The sequence below is a fragment of the Dromiciops gliroides genome, chromosome 1, assembly GCF_019393635.1.
Source record: "Dromiciops gliroides isolate mDroGli1 chromosome 1, mDroGli1.pri, whole genome shotgun sequence".
NCBI classification, from domain to species: Eukaryota; Metazoa; Chordata; class Mammalia; order Microbiotheria; family Microbiotheriidae; genus Dromiciops; species Dromiciops gliroides.
The window spans coordinates 573,178,455-573,199,742 of NC_057861.1; the positions used below are offsets into that span (position 1 = coordinate 573,178,455).

The 21,288-nt window shown below is 38.0% G+C and overlaps 1 protein-coding gene across 6 annotated transcripts in view; it reads left to right on the plus strand.

The window, feature by feature from the left end:
• Positions 1-7,051: 7,051 nt before the first annotated feature.
• TRPM3 (transient receptor potential cation channel subfamily M member 3) overlaps positions 7,052-21,288 on the plus strand; it is a 1,147,313-nt gene continuing 1,133,076 nt past the window's right edge. For all 6 annotated transcript variants that reach the window (XM_043978969.1, XM_043979003.1, XM_043979047.1 and 3 more), the window contains exon 1: positions 7,052-7,321. In XM_043978969.1, coding sequence (XP_043834904.1) covers positions 7,139-7,321 — 183 coding nt within the window. In that variant the 5' untranslated portion in view covers positions 7,052-7,138. The remainder of the gene's footprint in view (positions 7,322-21,288) is intronic.

The window sequence follows — 21,288 nt, forward strand, 5'->3', positions numbered from 1 at the left end:
TTAAAAGCTTCTAGAGGGTGGGTCATTGCCTCCAGGCATGCAAAATTAGAGCAACAATTAGTGTTAGAATTGGGAAAAGCTGCAGGAATCTCTTCAGGTTTCTCTGAAAAAGCATGGTTGGGAGAGGGAGAGATATTTCCTTGTGTGAGTAAGTTGCTGGCTCTTTTAACAAAAATAAAAAGAAAAATAGAAAATCCACAAAAACAAAGCATTAACATGATCTTATCTCCCATTTGTCTGGTTAAACAGACTAAAATCAAAAATAGGGTAATTAGGGAGTTTAAAAGGTCCATTCGAAAAAATTTAAAGGGAAAGCACAGCCAGTGCGCCAGTACTTAGCAGTTTAAAGGGTGGGGGAAATTTCTTACCCAACCGGAAGATCAGAAGTGAGGTTCAGCTTTCCTCTTCGTGGTCGCCAGCTGTTAAGGGCTAAAATTCTAGCTAGTCTGTCTAAAATATTTAATGAGTGGTCGCCAATAAATTATAAGCTTTAGCAAGAGTTAGACTTTTAAGCATTTATTAAGGAGAATAAGAATTTGGTAAAGAGAGAGAAAGGCCTAGATTCCTATCTATTAAAGGGAGAGCACATTTCTAGCTCCGCTCTCCACCAGAGTCCAGAGGAAAGAGCCCCAGAGTCAGCGCCAGTCTCTTCCTTCCTCCTCCCACTAGCCCGCGTCACTTCCTGACTCCTGGTCTTGCCCTCAAAGACCTTCCCTTCATGGCCAGAACTCTTCTACAGTAAGTATCCAGCAGGTGGCGTTATTCCAATCGTTACAATCTATATCTATACTTATATCTGTATCTATAAAGTAAACATTCTCTGACCTCAAGGAGTTTACACTATTAGGCAAGGCAACATGTTTTTGTGTATTACCTATGCAAAAACATACAAAATACCAACACACACATATGTATTCAAGGTGATGCTTTTTTTTTTTTGGTGGGCAGAATACTCAAATAGCTTGAATGATTGAGAGTTTTCATGAGCAAGGTGGAAACCAATAATTCTTGCATTCCCTCCTTTCTGTGGTTCATGGTTTCTCAGAACCCATCTAGCATGGCTTAGAGATGGGAAGACCTGCCAAAAGAATAACTACCACTATTATTTATATATCACATTAAGGTTTGCAAAATGATATACATGTTATCTCATTTGATCTTCACAACAACGCTGGGAAGTAGGTGCTATTATTATTCCCATTTTCCAGGTGAGGAAACTGAAGCTGAAAGAGGTTAAATGATTTGTCCAAGGTTATACAGCTAGTGTCTGAGGTAATATTTAAACTCTGGTCTTTTTGACTCCAAGCCTAGCATTCTTACTCATTTTGCCATCTAGCAGGTGTGTCTGTTCCCTTCACTTATCCCCAGCCTAGAATCTACCTAAACTAAGTAGTGAAGTATTGCTAAGTAGTAAACTAAAGTAAGACTGATCATCTGGCTTGGATGAGATGGGAATCACCAACTCTTTCTTTATGGTGACAGTTGATGATGGCCTTGTGAATAGAGAGAAGACATAGAAATATGTTATAATGTGCTGATACTGATATGGTTACTTTCCAACAATAAAAGTATCTTAAGTGATTAATGTTCATGTCTTATGATCTTTTCCACTCTTACATTCAACATAATCTATCTAGGAAATTCCATAAGACTCCAAGTTGTAGAGAAAGTGCTGACCAGCATTGGTTAGAGGGAGTTCCCTCACCTGATGAGATCCTCATACCAACGAAATTACAGGTCCAGTCCCTGTTGTCTGTATTCAGAGGTGGGCTGAAACTAACTGGAAAAACTTGATTGTTAAATTTTCATTATGAGAATTCATACCTTGGAAATTGTAAAGGCAACAAATTAGGGTTGATTTACTGTTTTGTACCAATGGGTCCCATCTACATGACTATCCCTAAGCCCCACAGAAGTTTAATTTTGCTGGCTATTTGTGCCTCCTTAATGTCCCTATGCTTTTAACCATTTGTTGCTCAGTCATTTTTCAGGCATGTCCAACTCTTCATGACCCCAATTGGGGTTTTCTTGGCAAAGATACTGGAGTGGTTTGCCATTTCCTTCTCAAGCTCATATTACAGATGAGGAAACTGAGGCAAATGGGGTTAGTGACTTGAACAGGGTCACACAGCTAGTGAGTATGTCAGATTTGCACTCAGAAAGATGAATGCTCCTGACTCCAGGCCTGGCACTCTTTCTACTGTACCAGCTAGAAATGATCAAATGAGAAAATTCCTGATTTTTATCTTCAGAGTAGAGATATATTAGAACTTAGAGGAAGCTAAGCTTGGAGATAGCTTCTGGCATCTTCTTGTAATGGGACCAATCTATTAAGTTATTATAAGCCTTTGAGAAGTTTATTGATCAGGATGTTATAGATAAAAGTCAGACATAAGGAAGACTGCTGAATTTTTTTATGTGATTTTTTTCATGGGAAAATATTCAGAAATCTTCTGAGTATCAAATGAATAGAATCATAGATTTATAGCTGTAAGAGATCTTAGACATCATTTAATCCATCTCTATCATTTTACATATGAGGAAATGAGGTCACCAGTTGGATATCTGTAATGAGGAAGAGTGACGAGTCAAGGATGCAAACCTGGGTGAATTGTTAGATAGGGGTAACTTCAACAACAGTAGGAAGGAAGTTGTTTGGAAGAGGAGAGAGGTTGGTGGGAGAGTTAGTTTTCTCTTAGATATATTGAATTTGGGATGACTATGGGAATTCAGTTTGAAATTTCCATAAGGCAGTTAGAAAAGCAGGTTTAGAGTTCAGAAGAGAAACTAGGGCTAGATATAAGTATTTGGGAACCATCTGCATGGAGATGATAATTGAATGCATTGGAGCTGATAAAATCACCTAATAAGTTAATCTTGAGAGAAAGGGGAACTCAGGACAGAGATTTGAGGGATACTCATAATTAGTGGGAAGGACAAGGATGAAATTAAAGAAAGGAAACTGAGAGATCATATAGGTAGAGCCAAGAGATAGCAGTGTCATGAAAATGCAGAGAGGAGAGAGTATCCAGGAGGAGCTCATCTTACATCTCAATTACTACGAAGCAAAGAAAGATGATGAAGAAATTGCATAGTAGGGGTATAAATGATGTCATCCCAAATCAAGAGGTCTAGAGGAAGGTTCCTAGGTGGACCCTCTTGGGATGATCCGTGGGACATGTGTTAGAATTATCCTGGATGATCAGGTAGGGATATACTATGATCTACACTGTTGGAGAGAGTACTCATGTCTGGAAATTTACCAGTTCATTTTAATATCTTTTCCCATACCTAGGTATATATATATATATACACATATAATACATATAATACTTGCATATAGGTGTGGGTTTTATATATTCATACATAAAATATAGGCACATACAGGTACATATACACACATATATGTATACATGTACACATATACTTTTGAGAGCCAGAAATACCTTGTGGAGTGGATAGAGAACTGACCTCAAAGTCAAGAAGAAGTGTTCAAATCCTGCCTTTATACATATTGACTGAGTGACTCTAGGCAAATCTCTTAAATTCTGAGTGTTCCTTGCTCCTCTTTAAGAGTCTAAGTTTCAGGGCACTTATAAATCTTCATTAACATAGAAAGTTCTCACTGGCAATTCTCTATGCCAGTGAAATCACAGGACTGCTCCTCCACCCCAAAGCATATCACCTTGAGCTGTTATAACTTGTTATGTAGTAATTCCTTTGGACTTGTTGGTTCAGATTGAGTTATTACCTTGGAAACTATTTTGGGACCCATGTCTTTACTCCCAGGGTCTCATCGTAGGTGACCTTTGTACTGCAATTTTAAAGTAAGGAGCAGTTAGCTATTTCTGACGAATTCTTTTTCAGAATCTGAAAGTGATGTTAGTTGAGGTTCCACATTGAACACATATGTAGGTTAAGAAACGTCATCATACTTATTTTTGAGCCTAATGTTAATACACAATTGTTGACTGATAGCCTGCCAAGAGATAGGATAATTTCATATATAGCCTATTAGGGACTTTGGGAAAGACAAGCAATCAGAGGAAGAAAGTATGATGTGTAGGATGAATCCTGCTTCTGATATTTACCAGTCATGTAAGCAAGTCACTTAGCTACTCTAAACCTCAGTTTTCACTTCTATAAAATGGAAACAATGAAACTCGCATTCAACATACCTCAAAGGGTTGGGAAGAAATTGTTTTGTAAGCAAAAAAGTATCATAGGAATTCACATTAAAAAGAGGGTGGAACTAGTCAGGGGTCAGAGGTGCTGAAATTTAGAAGATATGGACAGCCCTCACGTCCATTCAGGGGATTAGTAACAATTAAGCTAAGCACCTAGTTAGCAAATACAATTAGTTAAAGTGATAAACTAAGAGATAGATTTTGGCTATACCTCTTACAACTTTCATAGCCTGTCTGCCTCCATCCTCACTGCCCAGCACTATGACAGCCTTCCCACCAGTTTTTGAGTGTACATTTCCCCAGTGTTTACCTCAGGTGCAAAAACTGTTAATGGCTCTGTATAATTATTGAAAGGTTAACTCTGTTGCTCACAAATGATTATGTCTAATTCTGCATTTCATATACTGTAGTTAGTTCTTTGCACGCTGTTGGTACTTGTCAATTATTAAATAATAGTAACTGTAAAAATGGCAGCATCACTTTCAAACAGGTATTATAAACCATTCCTCTATGATAAAGACAATTCAAAAGTCATTTTAAGACCAAGCAGTTGAAACAGTGACATGTCCAATCACTACCTATCATCATTTCCCCCCCCTAAGGACTTCTGGGAAAAGCTAGAAGGTTGCTTTAAGTCCTTATTGATGTGCTTTTGACACCTCTTCATGTCAGATATCCTTAAATAGCAGGACCATTTTTTTTCTAAATTTTCCATTATATGCATTGATGCCTTTGCCAGCCTGACACCCCAAGGTGTGCATCTTGGGTCATGAACCTGGAGGCATCTGTGAAACCTCATCCAGCAGCATTCTCACTTCCTTTTCAGATCTCATGCCATGCCATTCCAAGAGTCAGGCTTAAAGAAGTTTTTTGCATCAGGATGCATACTTTAAATCACTTGGGGGATTTTTCATTAGGTCTTCATACCTGTTGTGCACTGGTGATTTTGATTAATGGGAAAATTAAACATTGGTGCTATCTGTGAATCAAATTGTGTTTTTGTTATTGTTACAACTTATTTTTTCCTCCTGTTTGGTCATGGGGGTAACATCTAAGGCATGAATCATTAATAATACTTTTGGTTTTATTTATTTTTTGGGGGGGGGAAGAATTGTTATAATCCCACTAAATGTTGCTAATAATTTCAAACCCATGAACTTAAGCTGATAAATGGAGGAAATCCAAAGATGAGCCTGCAGCTTCATCATTAAATGACAGCTTGATGATTGTGTGTTGCAAACATTTCCTATGGTGTCTTACAGTGTTTAATATAGGCTGTGTGCTGCCTGGGCACATAGGGTTGTTTCAGTACCATATCACAGCTTGCCACCGTGAATCTCTTTGCTTTAAATTACAGTGCTAATATTAATGCAGCACTGTAATCTTCTTTTACTGTTACTAGGTTTTAGAGTTGTATATTCCACTACAAAAGAGTTGCTGTAATAAACCAGTCATTTCTGACAGGCAGTTTATTTAGAACGACCCTCTGTCATTATTGTTATATGCCACCACTAGTATACAAGGGCACAACAGGTTTTCCCAGAGAGGTTCTCCCATTCTGCTCCTTCCTTCAATTGCCCCACTCTTCCCCTCCCTTTTCAATCTCCTGGGAACCAGGCAGTAATTAAAATAAGACAAAATGAAATACACCTTTTTTACTTTGGACTGAAAGTACAACTGACCTTCATGGACAGATCAGCAACCAGAGCTTTAACCTTTCTTCCAATGGGAGAAGTTTTCGCTTTTCCTTTTCTAACAATTAGCAGTTTGTTTTTTAATTGTGTATGTATGTGTGCGTGTGGGTGCCCATATGTTCTACCTGATCAAGGGCGTTTCTGAAAGTAGGACCAGCTCAGTCTGGTAAATAACTGACATGAAAGTGATCAAGGTCTGCAAGCTTCCCCCTAATTGGCAGCAGCCGCCAGAACAGTGAAACAAGGAAAAAGGTGTGGCAGAGATCAAAACAAAGGACAGAAAACCAAGAAGACTATATACAAAACCACAGACCAACTGCACACATCCATAAGCTGGGATATATTTTTTCTTTGTTTAATTTGTTGGAGGCAAAAGAGAAAGGAAGCTAAGTATCCCACTCTTGGGAGAACTCAGTGGATGGAAGAATTTAACTTCCTCCTCAAACCCCCCCCCCCAAAAAAAAATTCCTATGGTTCAGGCTCAAAACTTAAGTGCAGGCGGGTTATGGGAAAGGAGAAAACTAGTTAAAAAAAACCCAAAAAAGCCTGGGGCCTGAGAAAGAACAACCTTGTTCTCCCCCAGAGTTGTTGAAGGCAAGAGAAGGAAGAAGGCCCACAGCCATTCTCTTTCATCTCGCTGCCCTCTTACCCAAATCTTGGCTCCTCGATCTAGAAAATACTGGCTACCACCTACAGCTCATACAATGGATTTTGAGTGAGGTAGAGCCCGGAGTGATCAGAGCATCGCAGGCCCTGGCTTCCAGGAGGGCAGAAGTGGAACTGCTTTGGCCAAAGGGCTGCACCAACCGCTGGCCAAGGCTCTGCGTACTCCCAGCAGGCGACTACGCTGGTGTGGAGTAAATTTTGAGAACCTTGGTGGAGACAAGAGATTGCCACTTAGGCACAGGTGGCGCTCCCAGCCCCCACTCTCTAACCAATCGCGGGCGCAAGCGCAGCCTGGCGGCGGCACAGAAGCGCACAGCTCAGGCAAGAACTAGAGAAGGCAAAGGCTGCAACGCCGATGCTCAGCTGAGCTGCTGTGAGACTTCTGAGAGAGATTGAGTCTTTGTCACACAGAGAGAAATAGAAACAGAGGGAGGGGGGGAAAGAGGGAGGTAGGGAGAGAGAGAGAGAGAGAGAGAGAGAGAGAGAGAGAGAGAGAGAGAGAGAGAGAGAGAGAGAGAGAGAGAGAGAGAGAAAACACGAACGAGATCTCACACCAGGTGGGGTCTTTCCCCGAAGCAAAAGAAACTTAAGATGGGGAAAAAGTGGAGGAACCAGGCTGAAGTGGAGAGAGGGGGCTCCGACAGAGAAGAGGGAGCGGAAAACCGGAGAAGGAGCCGGAGCGCCAGTCGGGGAAGGTTCGCGGAATCCTGGAAAAGGTTAAGTTCAAAGCAGGGATCTACCAAAAGAGCCGGACTCCAGTCCCAGCAGACACCGGTAAGTGTTAGACTGGCTAGGGCAAACCTGCACCACTCCACTTTTCCCCTCTTCTCTAGATGTATGTACAAGTCAACGGCTGCTTGGAAGCCCTTTCCATGGTTCTGAACTTGTCTCCTTTAGAGTGTGACAGTATTGTACAGGGACTTGTGGATTCTCTTCCTTAGGGAGAGATAAGAAGGTGCGCCTAGTATGGGAAGTGTTTAGGTATTTTCCCCTTCACCTCCAGCTGAGTGAGATGCTCCATAGGTTTGTATTGTCTTTACCAGAGCGAAAACTAGCGCTAAAGGGAAGGTGGTTTACCTTAAAACATCCTTGCAATCTGATCCTTCCCAGTCCAGTTTCTTAATTAACAGGCAGCGAAATGCTTTCGAAAGTATTACTGTAATTCATCTATACGTCCCGGGAGATCTGCCCGTGTAGAATGTGTGCGTAGCTGATATCGGCTTAATGAGGCTGGATGGCAGGGCTTGTGAGGGGCTGACATATTTTTACTAGAAACAGTTGTGTCTCCCCTCCCCCTCCAACTCCCCCTCTCCTCTTTTACTTGCTCGGGTGCGGTTATTTGCTTGCAAAACGCAATTTGCATACACAGAATAAGAAGGATACCGCAGGTGCCTTTAATCCCATTATTTAACATATTATACCACGCGCAGAAAACAGCATTCCCTTGAGACAACTCCTCTTCACTGTCTAATTAGTGCAATAAAAGCACTGGAATGAAATTAATATAGGCTCACTGTGTGGGGAAGAACAGTAGATGTAACTTTGGTTGCATTTACATTTTTTTCATCATTTAAATGATAGACGCTTCCCCCGGCGAAGGGAGAGAAAACATATAACTTAGAGGGAGGTATACAGATGTGAAACTGACAAGAGGAGAGAGTGAGGAGACCTCCTGTTGCATGTAGGTAACTCAGTATATACTCCCCCCCCCCCCAACTTAACTGAAACAATCAACGTATAGCCACAGACTCCACTTATATTGAACCTTCCTGCAGGTTTTCAAGTACATCTTCCATAACTGAGACAGAATAAATTAAAGGGAAGCCAAGAATCAATAAATTGTGCCACATTAAAACATAACCATCTTGACCAGATTTTTAAAAGAATTATTTTTAAAAATCAACAATCCTAATTTAAGAAGGATTTTAAAAAATCACGTCCTTTGGTAGACTTCTAAAATGTGCCATATCTTTAAAATATAATATAGGTTTTTGTACAACAGCTGAAATTTATCTAGCATTAAAATTAGAAATGTTTATGCCCTACAGTTGAATGTGCTTTGACTGATGGAAGTTTGATGCCAAATATGGATTTCATGTATTTGGTGTGTAAGCGATTTTTAAAAGAAAATCCCAAGGACAGCATGTGTTTTTGAAAATGGTACTTATTTGGAAATTTATATTTGTAAACATGTTTAAAAACACAAGCAATATACTTTTCTGAAGATTAATTTTTCTGAGGTAAAATAAAGTGTGAAAGAGATTTGGTTTCCATCTACTATGGATATTCTGTCTCCTCTCTTAAGGAAATCCAGCGTTCCTCAAAGTGTCTCTATATTGTTTTTGATTATGCTCAACAGGTCTGTAAGTTGAAGTGGATACCAAATTCATATAATATTAGCTTTCAAATTAGGACAAAAAACAACCAATGGATTGATTACCTAGAAAAAGAAGGAGGGTGGGGGAGGCATATAAGTGATACCATGACAACCAGAAGATATCTGGAAAAGTAATGATACTTTCATATTTGTTTAGGGAGATTGTGTTATGCCTCCTTTCTTTATGGTGTCCTCAAAATTGAAATATGGGTAACTCAGCTATGCAAATACAGACTTACTCATTCTAATCATACATGGCAAGTTTGATATAAATTTTACACTAAATCTATTGGCAAGTCCTCTTTAACTATGATTATCAGAATATTTCAAAGGTTATTTTGGAATGTATTGCTGGGATTGTGGTTTTTAGCTCTGGTTTGATTCCATTTGTTGTTGAAGACTTGCTCCTTCATTTGCAAATGAGAGACTTACAGATAGGCTTAATAAAGTTTTTAGACTCAGCTTTCATGGAAAGATATCCCCTTTTCCCCCTTATATTTTGAAAAGGTTCTATTTTCTGCTTTTGAAGTTTTTCAAGGATAAAATTGTTTAAGCTCTAGAGATTGAATGCAGTGATAAAAGCAATTATAATGCTTGATATTGTTTTTTATTCACTGTTATTGAGGGCTGTGGCTCCAACTCTTTCTATTTGATACCAGAGATAATGTAGCATTTACTTCTGTGAAATCTTGTGAGGATTTTGCTCTTCCTGAAATATCAAAAAGATGAACATGGAAGCATTAGGTTTACAAATAAACAGAGCTGAAATGTTCTGGTACAATTCATGGAAGTGTGGTTTATAGTTGTTTTGATTAACATGGCTTTTGCCAGCCTTATTCCCATTTTATTTTGGCTACCATCATGAAAGCATTTTGTATTAAAGTGGTTCCTATGGAGCTGTACAGTCAGTGAATCTGTCCCCAGTGGTGGTTATTGCATTAGTCTTCATCATGACTATTCTCACACAAGAGTACAGTGTAGATGAGTCAATGAATGGTTAGAGGGTGCTTTCTCAAAAATGGAGGGGTTTGTGGCATCTAAAATAAAAAATAAACTTGGGTTTCGTTGGTGTTCTATAATCTAAGGTAGGTATGGTGAATGAAATACAATTTTCTCTTCCAACCTACCTGTTCTCCTGTTTACCTGGAAGTCAGGAAAATGGAGGTTTCCTCAAGGCTTGGAATAACCATCCATGAATTCATGGCCAAAACTTTATTCTGATGTGACCAGAAATCACATAGGTGATTTTCCATCAGCCTTCCTGGTGCTCAGAAGACTTTCTTTAGATGTTTTTAGTGATAATGATAATAACTTGTTAGTAAGGTTCATCTCTCCCACAACTCTTTTGGGTGCCTTGAAACTTAGAGTCCTTAGGGAGATTATGTCATTAGCTTGTGGAATAACTGGAATAGAGAAGCAGTTGTCCTGAGTGTTAGGAATGTCATTAACAATATGCTTTCTTAGGTTCTTGTGATGTTAGAGGTCCAGACTGTTTCTACCTTATCATAGAAAACTATATTACTGCTACAGGGAATCTACCTCACAGAAAGGTAACAGAAACTTTTTGTTGGAAGAGAACTCAGGGACCATTAGTACAGAGCTTATTAACCTTGGGTGCATAGATCTTTAAGGAGTTCATGGATAGATTTCAGAGAATCCATGAACTTGGATGGGAAAGCATTTCATCTTTATTTTCACTATCCCCTAACTAAAGTTTAGCATTTGCTTCTTTTATGAATGTAGTCAACAAATGTTCTGAGAAAGGGTCCATAGGCTTCACCTATCGGGTTCCATGATACAAAAAGGTTAAGAATACCAAATTAATTTGATATATATCTAACTAAGAATTTGCTTTACAATATTCCCTACATGTGGTCATAGAACTTTGTTCCCCTAATGAGGGGAAATTTCCTATCTTCTGAGGTAGCCCATTCCATTTTTGGGGGGTAGAGTGGAGCAATGAAGGTTGTGACTTGCCCAGGGTCACACAGCTAGTAAATGTCAAATGTCTGAGGCTGGATTTGAACTCAGGTCCTCCTGAATCCAGGGCACTGGCCTCTGTGTTACCTAGCTGCCCCCCATTCCATTTTTAATAACTCTAATTTTTAGGAAGTTTTTCCTTATGACAAAGTCAAATCTGCTTGCCTATTGTTTCTTGATCTGTTCTCTGGTACCAAGCAGAAAATGTCTAATCCCCTTTCCACATGATAGCTCTTAAGATTACTTAAAGATAATTATCACCTGGGCACATTTATCTTTAGGCCCTTGTGGCAAGTGTACAATAAATAATACAATAGATTTAAACTATTTGAAATGTGATTGAAAATAACATTGAGTTCTTTTTTATTTGTCTCTACAACAAAGTAATCAGATCTTTTAAAATCATGTCACATCAAATCACTTTGTCTATTTTGCCTTGGAATGATTCAACAGTCATTCTGATTCAAATTACATTATCAGTTTGCTAATTTATAATATGTTATAGGATTTCTTAATAATCATGTTAAGGAACTGATTTCTCTCTAGTAATAGAAAGTAATAAATAGAAATAGGCTCAGAAAAGGCTTAAGTTTAAGAGCAGGAGGAGGGGCAAAATTGCCATCCTTTTGAGGGTGTTAGCATAGGGGATAATGGAAACCTTCTTTAAGATATCAACAAATCTTATTGCTGCTTCTTTCAAAGAGTCATTTGCCTTTGTTCTTAAATCTCCTAGAGTTGGAGGCAAGGGACAGATTGTAGATAGAAGGACTAGTGTGGGCAAAAGTATCAAAGCAAGAATGGGCCAGGTATATTTTTCAGGATAGTGAAATAAGTTAATTCTGGGAAGGAGCCTGGAAAGGTAAGCAAGAGTCCTGTTTTAGAGGCAATAAACTCACATTTATTATGTGACAACTATGCCCCAGGTCCTGTGCTAAGTTAAGGGGATACAAAGAAGGGCAAAATATCTCCCTGCTCTCAAGCAGCTTGCAGTGTAAAGTGGAGATAGTCTTAGAGGGAAGGCATTAGGGTTGAAGAGTACTGAGAGGCTTATTGTAGAATATGGTATTTTGGTTGAGACTTGAAGTAAATCAGAGAAGCTAGGTGGTAGAGAGGAGGAAAAAATTCTAGGTGTATAAGATAGGCAGTGAAAGTGCATGGAATCAGGAAATGGAGTGTTGGGTTCTAGGAATAACAAGGAGACCAATATCACTGGGAGACATGATACATGGGGGGCAGGGAGGTGGTAAGGTGTAAGAGGAGTGGAAAAGTAAAAAAGCTAGGTTGTGAAGAGCTTTAAAAGCCAAATAGAGTATTTTATATATTTTATATTTATTCTTGGAGGTAATAGAGACTGACTAGAGTTGATTGAATAGATAAGGATATGTGTGTGTGTGTGTGTGGGGGCTTATATGGTCAGACTTATACCTTAGGAAGATCACTTTGTTTGTTGTCAGGGTAATGAGGGTTAAGTGATTTGCCCAGGGTCACACAGCTAGTAAGTGTCAAGTGTCTGAGGTCAGATTTGAACTCAGGTCCTCCCTAATCCAAGGCTGGTGCTTTATCCACTGGGCTACCTAGCTGCCCCTAGGAAGATCACTTTGGTAGCTAAATTATGATGGCAGGATAAAATGGAGAGGGACTTAAAGCAGAGATACCTCCAGGCATAAGATGCAGAAGGCATCTGTCAGGTTAATTGCTGTGTTAGAGAGAGGAGATTATATATGTGACATTGCAAAGATGGAAACTAGACTTGACAATAGGTTGTAATAGTATTAACAGAAATATAGAAGTCAAGGAAGACAGCATGGTATAGCAGATAGAGAGCTGGCCTCAGTCAGGAAAAGTTTGGGTTAGAGTATAAATGCTGGCTGTTTGACCTTGGCCAAATCACTTAATCACTCACTGATCTAAGGGGACAAGTGTTAAACTCAGGGCACAAATCAGATTAAAATGTAATTCAGAAATGTCTAATAAAATAAATAAAAAAAATATATTTTTATTTTAAAAAAACTTTGTGTTCTAAGTTTTCTTCCTCCCTCCTCACCCCTCCTTAAGAAATCAAATAATTCAATATGTCATACATTTTTATATTTTTGTTTTAATCTTTTTGATTAAAAAAATAAAAATATAACATAGATAATGTTAATTTTTGTTTTCTAAATCAATATGCATCCAGCAGGAATTCATTTCCATTAGAGTTTAACACCCCTGCTCTATGCAACATTATTAGATGACAAGTTGCAGAGGAATTGTAGGCCAGCATTGGTAGGGGGAGTCTCTCTTTGGAAAGCTTCCTACACCAGTGAAATTTTAGGTCTAGTCCTTTTGCCAGGAGGAAAAGATGGCTGGGATTAAGGGGTATGGTTGGCATAGAAATGTGTCATTTTACATGTGTTTCATTTTATATTCCCTTTTACCCAAGATATGTATGAGTGAAACCTTAGTGTTATCCTTGACTCCTTTTCTCTCCTTTCGGCTTTTTTTTTTTAAGTGAGGCAATTGGGGTTAAGTGACTTGCCCAGGGTCACACAGCCAGTAAGTGTTAAGTGCCTGATTTGAACTCAGGTCCTCCTGACTCCAGGGCTGGTGCTCTATCCACTGCGCCACCTAGCTGCCCCGCTTATTATTTTTTTAAAAAAATAGTATTTTATTTTTTCCAATTACATGTAAAGATAGTTTTCAACATGTATTTTTGTAAGATTTTGAGTTCCAAATTTTTCTCCCTCCCTATCCCTGCATTCCTGAAGCCAGCACACAATCTGATATAGGTTATACATTACAGTCATGTTAAACATATTTCCACATTAGTCACGTTGTAAGAGGAATCAGAACAAAAGAAAAAACAAAAGAAGAAACAACAACAATAGAACAACAAAATAGTATATATTAGTATTCTTTAATCTGCATTCAGACTCCATGATTCTTTTTCTGAATGTGGGGAGCATTTTCCATCATGAGTTTTTTGGCATTGTCTTGGATCATTTTAGTGTTAAGAAGAGCTAAGTCAGGGCAGGTAGGTGGCATAGTGGATAATGCATCAGCCCTGGATCCAGGAGGACCTGAGTTCAAATCCAGCCTTAGATGCTTGACACTTACTAGCTGTGTGACCCTGGGCAAGTCACTTAACCCTCATTGAACTGCCAAAAAAAAAAAAAGAAGAAGAAGAAGAGGTAAGTCTATCATAGTTGATCATCACACAATGTTGTTGATACTCTGTACTATGTTCTGCTCATTTCACTCAGCATCAGTCCATTTAAGTCTTTCCAGGTTTTTATGAAATTTGCCTGCTCATCATTTCTTATAGCACAGTTGTATTCCATTACATTCATATACCACAATTTGTTTAGCCATTCTGCAACTGATGAACATGCTCTCAATTTCAAATTCTTTGCTACCACAAAAGAACAGCTATAAATATTTTTGTACATGTGGGTCCTTTTTCCTTTTTTGTGATCTCTTTGGGATATAGACTTAGTGATGCTATTACTGGATCAAAGGGTAGGCACAGTCCCATAGCTCTTTGGGCATAGTTCAAAATTACTCTCCAGAATGGTTGGATCAATTCACAGCTCCACCAACAGTGCATTAGTGTTCCAATTTTTCCCACATATTTTCCAACATTTATCATTTCTATTTTTCGTCATATTAGCCAATTGGAGGGGTGTGAGGTGGTACCTCAGAGTAGTTTTAATTTGCATTTTTCTAATCAGTAGTCATTGAGAACATTTTTTCATATGGCTGTAGATAGCTTTAATTTCTTCATCGAAAAACTGCCTGTTCATATACTTTGACCATTTCTCAATTGGGGAATAATTTGTATTCTTATATATTTTATTCAGTTCTCTGTATATTTTAGAAATGAAGCCTTTATCAGAAACACTGGCTGTAAAAATTATTTCCTAACTTTCTGCTTTCCTTCTAATCTTGATTTTGTTTGTGCAAAACCTTTTTAATTTAACATAGTCAAAATGATCCACTCTGCATTTCATAATGTTTTCTATCTCATCTTTGGTCATAAATTCTTTTCCTCTCCATAGATCTGATAAGTAAACTATTCCTCCCTTTTCTAATTTGCCTATTCATATTATCCTTTTTGTCTAGATCATGTACCCATTTTTACTTTACTTTGGCATATGGTCTATACCTAGTTTCTGCCATACTATTTTCTAGTTTTCCCAGCAATTTTTATCAAATAGTGGGTTCTTATCCAGGAGGCTAGAATCTTTGGGTTTATCAAACAGGAGATTGCTATATTCATTTACTGCTGTGTTTTCTGTGCCTAACCTGTTCCACTGATCCATCACTCTATTTCTTTTTTTTTTCTGATAAAAGTATTTTATTTTTTTCCAGTTACATGTAAAGATAGTTCTCAACATTTGTTTATACAAGCTTTCCAATTTCAGATTTTTCTCCCTTCCCCCTCCCCTAGACAGCAGATAATCTGATATAGGTTTTATATATATATATATATATATATATATATATATACACACACACATACACACATACATACACACACATATATACATATACATGTATATGTATATATATAATATTAAACATATTTCTACATTAGTCATGTTATAAGAGAAAAATCAGAGCAATGAGGAAAAACCTCAAAATAGAAAAACAACAGCACCAAAAACAAAAGAAATAGTATGTTTCAATCAGCATCTATACTCCACAGTTCTTTTTTTTCCCCTGGATTTGGAGATCCTCTTCCATCATGAGTCCCCTGGAACTCTTCTGTACCATTGCATTGGTGAGAAGAATCTAGTCCATCACAGTAGATCAACACACAATGTTGATGATACTGTGTACAATGTTCTTCTGGTTCTGCTCATCTCACTCATCATCATCCCATGAAAGACCATCCAGGTTTCTCTGAACTCCTCCTGTTCATCGTTTCTTACAGCACAATAGTATCCCATTACATTCATATACCACAACTTGTCCAGCCATTCCCCAATTGATGAGCATCCCCTCAACTTCCAATTCCTTGCCACCACATAAAGAGCAGCTATAAATATTTTTGTACATATGGGTCCTTTTCCCTTTTCCATGATCTCTTTGGGGAAAAGACCCAAAAGTGGTGTTGCTGGGTCAGAGGGTATGCACAGCTTTATAGCTCTTTGGGCATAATTCCAAATTGCTCTCCAGAATGGTTGGATCAGTTCATAGCTCCACCAACAATGCATTAGTGTTCCAATTTTTCCACAGCTTCTCCAACATTTATTATTTTCCTTTTTTGTCATTTTAGCCAATCTGATAGGTGTCAGGTGGTACCTCAGAGTTGTTTTTATTTGAATCTCTCTAATCAATAGTGATTTAGAGCATTTTTTCATATGGGAATAGGAAGCTTTGATTTCTTCATCAGAAAACTGCCTGTTCATATCCTTTGACCATTTCTCAATTGGGGAATGACTTGGATTCTTATAAATTTGATTTAGTTCCCTATATATTTTAGAAATTAGGCCTTTATCAGAAGTACTGGCCATAAAAATTGCTTCTCAGCTTTCTGCTTCCCTTCGAATTTTGGATGCATCGCTTCTGTTTGTACAGAAACTTTTTAATTTAGTGTAATCAAAATCATCCATTTTGCATTTCATAATGTTCTCTATCTCTTGTTTGGTTTTAAACTGTTCTCCTTTCCAAAGATCTGAAAGGTAGACTATTCCTTCTTCTCCTAATTTACCTATGGTATCACCTCTTATGTCTAAATCGTATCCATTTTGTTTTAGTATAAGGTGTAAGATGTTGGTCTATGCCTAATTTCTGCCATACTATCCTCCAGTTTTCCCAGCAGTTTTTGTCAAATACTGAGTTCCTATCCCAGAAGCTAGAGTCCTTGGGTTTATCAAACACTATATTACTAGTGTCATTTACTACTGTGTCTCCTGTACCTAGCTTATTCCATTGATCCTCCACTCTATTTCTTAGCCAGTACAAGATAGTTTTGATGACTGCTGCTTTATAGTAAATCTCCAGATTTGGTACAGCTAACCTACCTTCCTGGGTATTTTTTTCATTATTTCCCTTGATATTCTTGACTTTTTGTTTTTCCAGATGAATTTTGTTATTATTTTTTCTAGCTCTATAAAATACTTTTTAGGTAGTCTGATTGGTATGGCACTGAATAAGTCAATTAATTTAGGTAGAATTGTCATTTTTAGTATATTAGCTCTGCCTATCCATGAGCAATTGATATCTTTCCAATTATTTAGATCTGACTTGATCTGTGGGAAAAGTGTTTTGTAATTGTGTTCATAGAGTTCCTGGGTTTGTCTTGGTAAGTAGACTCCCAAGTATTTATATTATCTGCTGTTACTTTAAATGGAATTTCTCTTTCTATCTCTTGCTGCTGGACTTTGTTGGTCATGTATAGAAATGGTGATGATTTATGTGGATTTATTTTATATCCTGCTACTTTACTAAAGTTGTTAATTGTTTCAAGTAATTTTTGAGTTGATTCTCTAGGATTCTCTAAGTATACCATCATATCATCTGCAAAGAGTGATAGTTTTGTTTCCTCCTTGCCTATTCTAATTCCTTTAATTCCTTTTTCTTCTCTGATTGCTAAAGGTAACATAATTTTTATCGCAGTATGATCTGAAAAAGATGCATTTACTATTTCTGCCTTTCTGCATTTGACTGTGAGGTGGGTTTTTTTTTTTTTTTACCAAATATATCATCAATTTTTGTGTAGGTGCCATGTATTGCTGAGAAAAAGGTATATTCCTTTTTATCCCCATTCAGTTTTCTCCAGAGATCTATCATATTTAATTTTTCTAAATTGCTAGTCACCTTCTTAAATTCCTTTTTATTTTGTGGTTAGATTTATCTCTTTCTGGGAGCAGGAGGTTGAGGTCCCCCAGTAATATAGTTTTACTGTCTGCTTCTTCTTGTCATTCACTTAGCTTCTCTAAGAATTTGGATACTGTAACACTTGGTACATACATATTTAGTTTATTATTTCATTGTTTATGGTACCTTTTAGCAAGATGTGGTTTCCTTCCTTATTTTTAATTAGGTCTATTTTTGCTTTTGCTTTTGCTTTGTCTGAGATAAGGATTGCTACCCCTGCTTTTTAAAAATTCAGCTGAAACATAATCTATTCTGCTCCAGCTTTTTACCTTTACTTTGTATGTATCTCTCTGCTCCACATGTGTTTCTTGTAAACAACATATTGTAGGGTTCTGGTTTAAATCCACTCTGCTATCTGCTTCTGTTTTATGGGAGAGTTCTTCCCATTCTCATTCCCAGTTGTTATTACTATGTATTTCCTTGCATCCCATTTCCCTCCTTGTTTATAATTTTTTCTCTCCCTCTCCCACCCCTTCTCACCAGTGTTTTGCTTCTGACCACTACCTCCTCCAATCTACTCTCCCTTCTATTAGCCCTGCCTCTCTTTTGCCCTTTCTCCTTTTGCTTCCTAGTTTTGTTCTCCCTTCTATCAGCACCCTACCCTTTTCTTTCCCCTTTCCCCTTTTACTTCCCTATAGGGTAAGACAAAATTCTATACCTAACTGAGTGTGTATGTTATTCCTCTTTGACCCAAATAAGATGAGAGCAAGATTGAAACAATGCTCACCCCTCCCTTCTTTCCCTCTATTTTAATAGGTCTTTTGTGCCTCTTCATGTGATGTGATTTTCCCCATTCTGCCTTCCCTTTCCTCTTCTCCCAGGAGAGTCCTTTTTGTCACCTCTTAAGTTTTTTTTAATGTCATCACATCAAAATCAAATGATACCCACACCCTGTGTCTATGTGTACTCTGCCTTAATGGGAATATAATTCTCAAGAATTACAAGTATCTTCTTCCCATGTAGGGATGTAAACATTTTAACCTTATTGAATAACACATTTTGTGTTTTCCTCCCTGTTTTACCTTTTTATGCTTCTCTGAGTCTTGCGTTTAAAGACTGAATTTTCTGTTCAGTTCTGGACTTTTCATTTAGGAAAGCTTTAAAATCCCCCATTTCATTGAATGCCCATCTTTTCCTCTGAAAAATGATGCTTAATTTTATGGGTAGTACATTCTTCATTGTAAGCCCAGTTCCTTTGCCCTTCAGAATATCACATTCCAAGCCCTCTGATCCTTTAATATTGAGGCTGCCAGCTTCAGTGTGATCCTGATTGTTGCTCCTTCGTATTTAAATTGTTTTTTTTCCCCTGGATGCTTGCAGTATTTTCTCCTTTACCTGATAATTCTGGAATTTGGCTAGAATATTTCTTGGAGTTTTCCTTTTGGGGTCTCTTTCAGGAGGTGGTCAGTGGATTCTTTCAATGACTGTTTTTTACCTCTGTTTCTAAGACATTGGGGCAGTTCTCCTTGATGATGTCATGAAATATGCTGTCCAGGCTCTTTTTCTGATCATGTTCCTCAGGTAGTCCAATTATTCTTGAATTGTCCCTTCTGGATCTATTTTCCAGGTCTATTGTTTTTCTAAAGAGGTATTTTTGTTTTGCTTTTATATTATTTTGGTTCTGCTTTACTTCTTCCTGTTGTCTCATTGAGTCATTAGCTTCCATCTGCGCAATCCTGATTCTTAAGGAAATGTTTTCCCCAGTCAGCTTTTACACTTTCTTTTGCATGTGGCCAATTGTAGTTTTTAATGAGGTGTTTTCCTCAGTCAATTTTTCTTTTTTCCAAGCTATCGACTCTCTCTCACACATAACTCTCATTTCTTTCTCTAATTTTCCTTCTACCTCTCTTATTTGATTTATAAAATCTTCTTTGAGCTCTTCTAAGAGGGCTTTTTGGTCTTGAGACCAATTCCTCTTCCCCTTTAAGGATTCTCATGTAGGCATTTTTACTTTTTTATCCTCTTTTGGGTTTGTGTTTTGGTCTTCCCTGTTGCCATAGTAGTTTCCTATGGTGAGAGTTCTTTTCTGCTTCTTCTTAGTTTAGCCTATTTTGTGACTTTTAAGGTTTAGCTCTGCTCCTGGGCTATAGGGTACACTGTCCCAAGATTCTTTTGCTCCAGCTCAGGGGCCTGATCACTGGCTTTCTGCTCTGAGGCTTCTGCTGCTTGCAGCTTGCTCACTGCACTGGGGTAGTACAGTCTAGTTGTACTTGTTGTATAGTGCATAGCCAGCAGGCAGATTGCCTTCTGTGTTGATGTTGGGGCCCTCTCAACTGGCCTGCTATGCCACTAGCTTGTTGAGCTAGGACTGAGGGTCCCCTCAGCTGCTGATCTGTGCTGTGGCTGTCTTCTGCTGGTTTTCCTAGACACCCTCTGCACTGGACAGCACTGCCCTTTTACCCAGATGAGACAGACCTTTCCTGAAGACCTTCTAGGTTATCTTAAGCCAGAAGCTTATTTTGCTATGTCTTTTTGTAGATCCTGTAGCTTTAGAATCCATTGAGAGGCTTAATGTTGTTTCTAAGGGAAATTTGGGAGAGCTCAGGCAGCTTCCTGACTTCTCTCTGCCATCTTGGCTCACCCCTCCAAGAGTCTTTCCTTTTTTATTCTTAAAAAATTAATATCTTTTACTTTTTTGTCACTTTCATTATGAAATACATTCCTTCACTACCCAGAGAACTATCTGCCATTATAAAGGATTTTTTAAAAAGACTGAAAAAAGGCAGTTTAGCATCAACTGAGGTGTACAATGTATGTAATGTTCCACAAAAAAGAGGGAGGTGCATTTTTCTCATCTTTTCTTTAAGGACAAACTTAGTCATTATAATTACCCAACATTCTCTTTTTTCCTTTTTCTTTTTTGGGGATCTTTTCTTTTACATTGTTATCTTTATGGTATGTATTATTTTCTTGGTTTTTCTTCTTTGCATTCTATCAGTTCTTATATTTTCCCATACTTCACTGTATTCTTCATATTCACAAACCAGAATTTAGAAATATAGGCCCCGACCTCAGCAGTATTCAGGAATAGGGAGACATTTAGGCCTCATAAAATTACAGGTTTAAGTCCTTCAAGTAGATGAGACCACTAAGAGAGAAAGTATAGAGACAGAACTTTGGAGAAGGTACACATTTGAAAGGCAGGTGAATGAAAAGGAAGAAGAGCCACCCCAGTATGTGAAAATTCCTAGTTATACTTTCTACCTCTAGTCTCTGTCCCCCACATTTTATCCCTCTATGCAGTTATCAGATTAATCTTCTTAAAAAACTGTTATCTCTGCCTTTACCTCTGTAGATGACTCCCATGTGCAAATTCCCACTGTGATTTCTCTCCCTTTAGTCTATGCCTGTCTTTGACATAGCCTCTAAGGGTATCTTGTCTCACATTTTATAACGAAGCGCCACTCTTCACTGAATATACTTCTGGGATTCCTGCTGCTAGTTGAATTGTTGATGAGTACTTGGGAAAAGGAAGCTCATTTTAATAATAGTCTAAGACAACATTAGCAAGGAAGGTAAG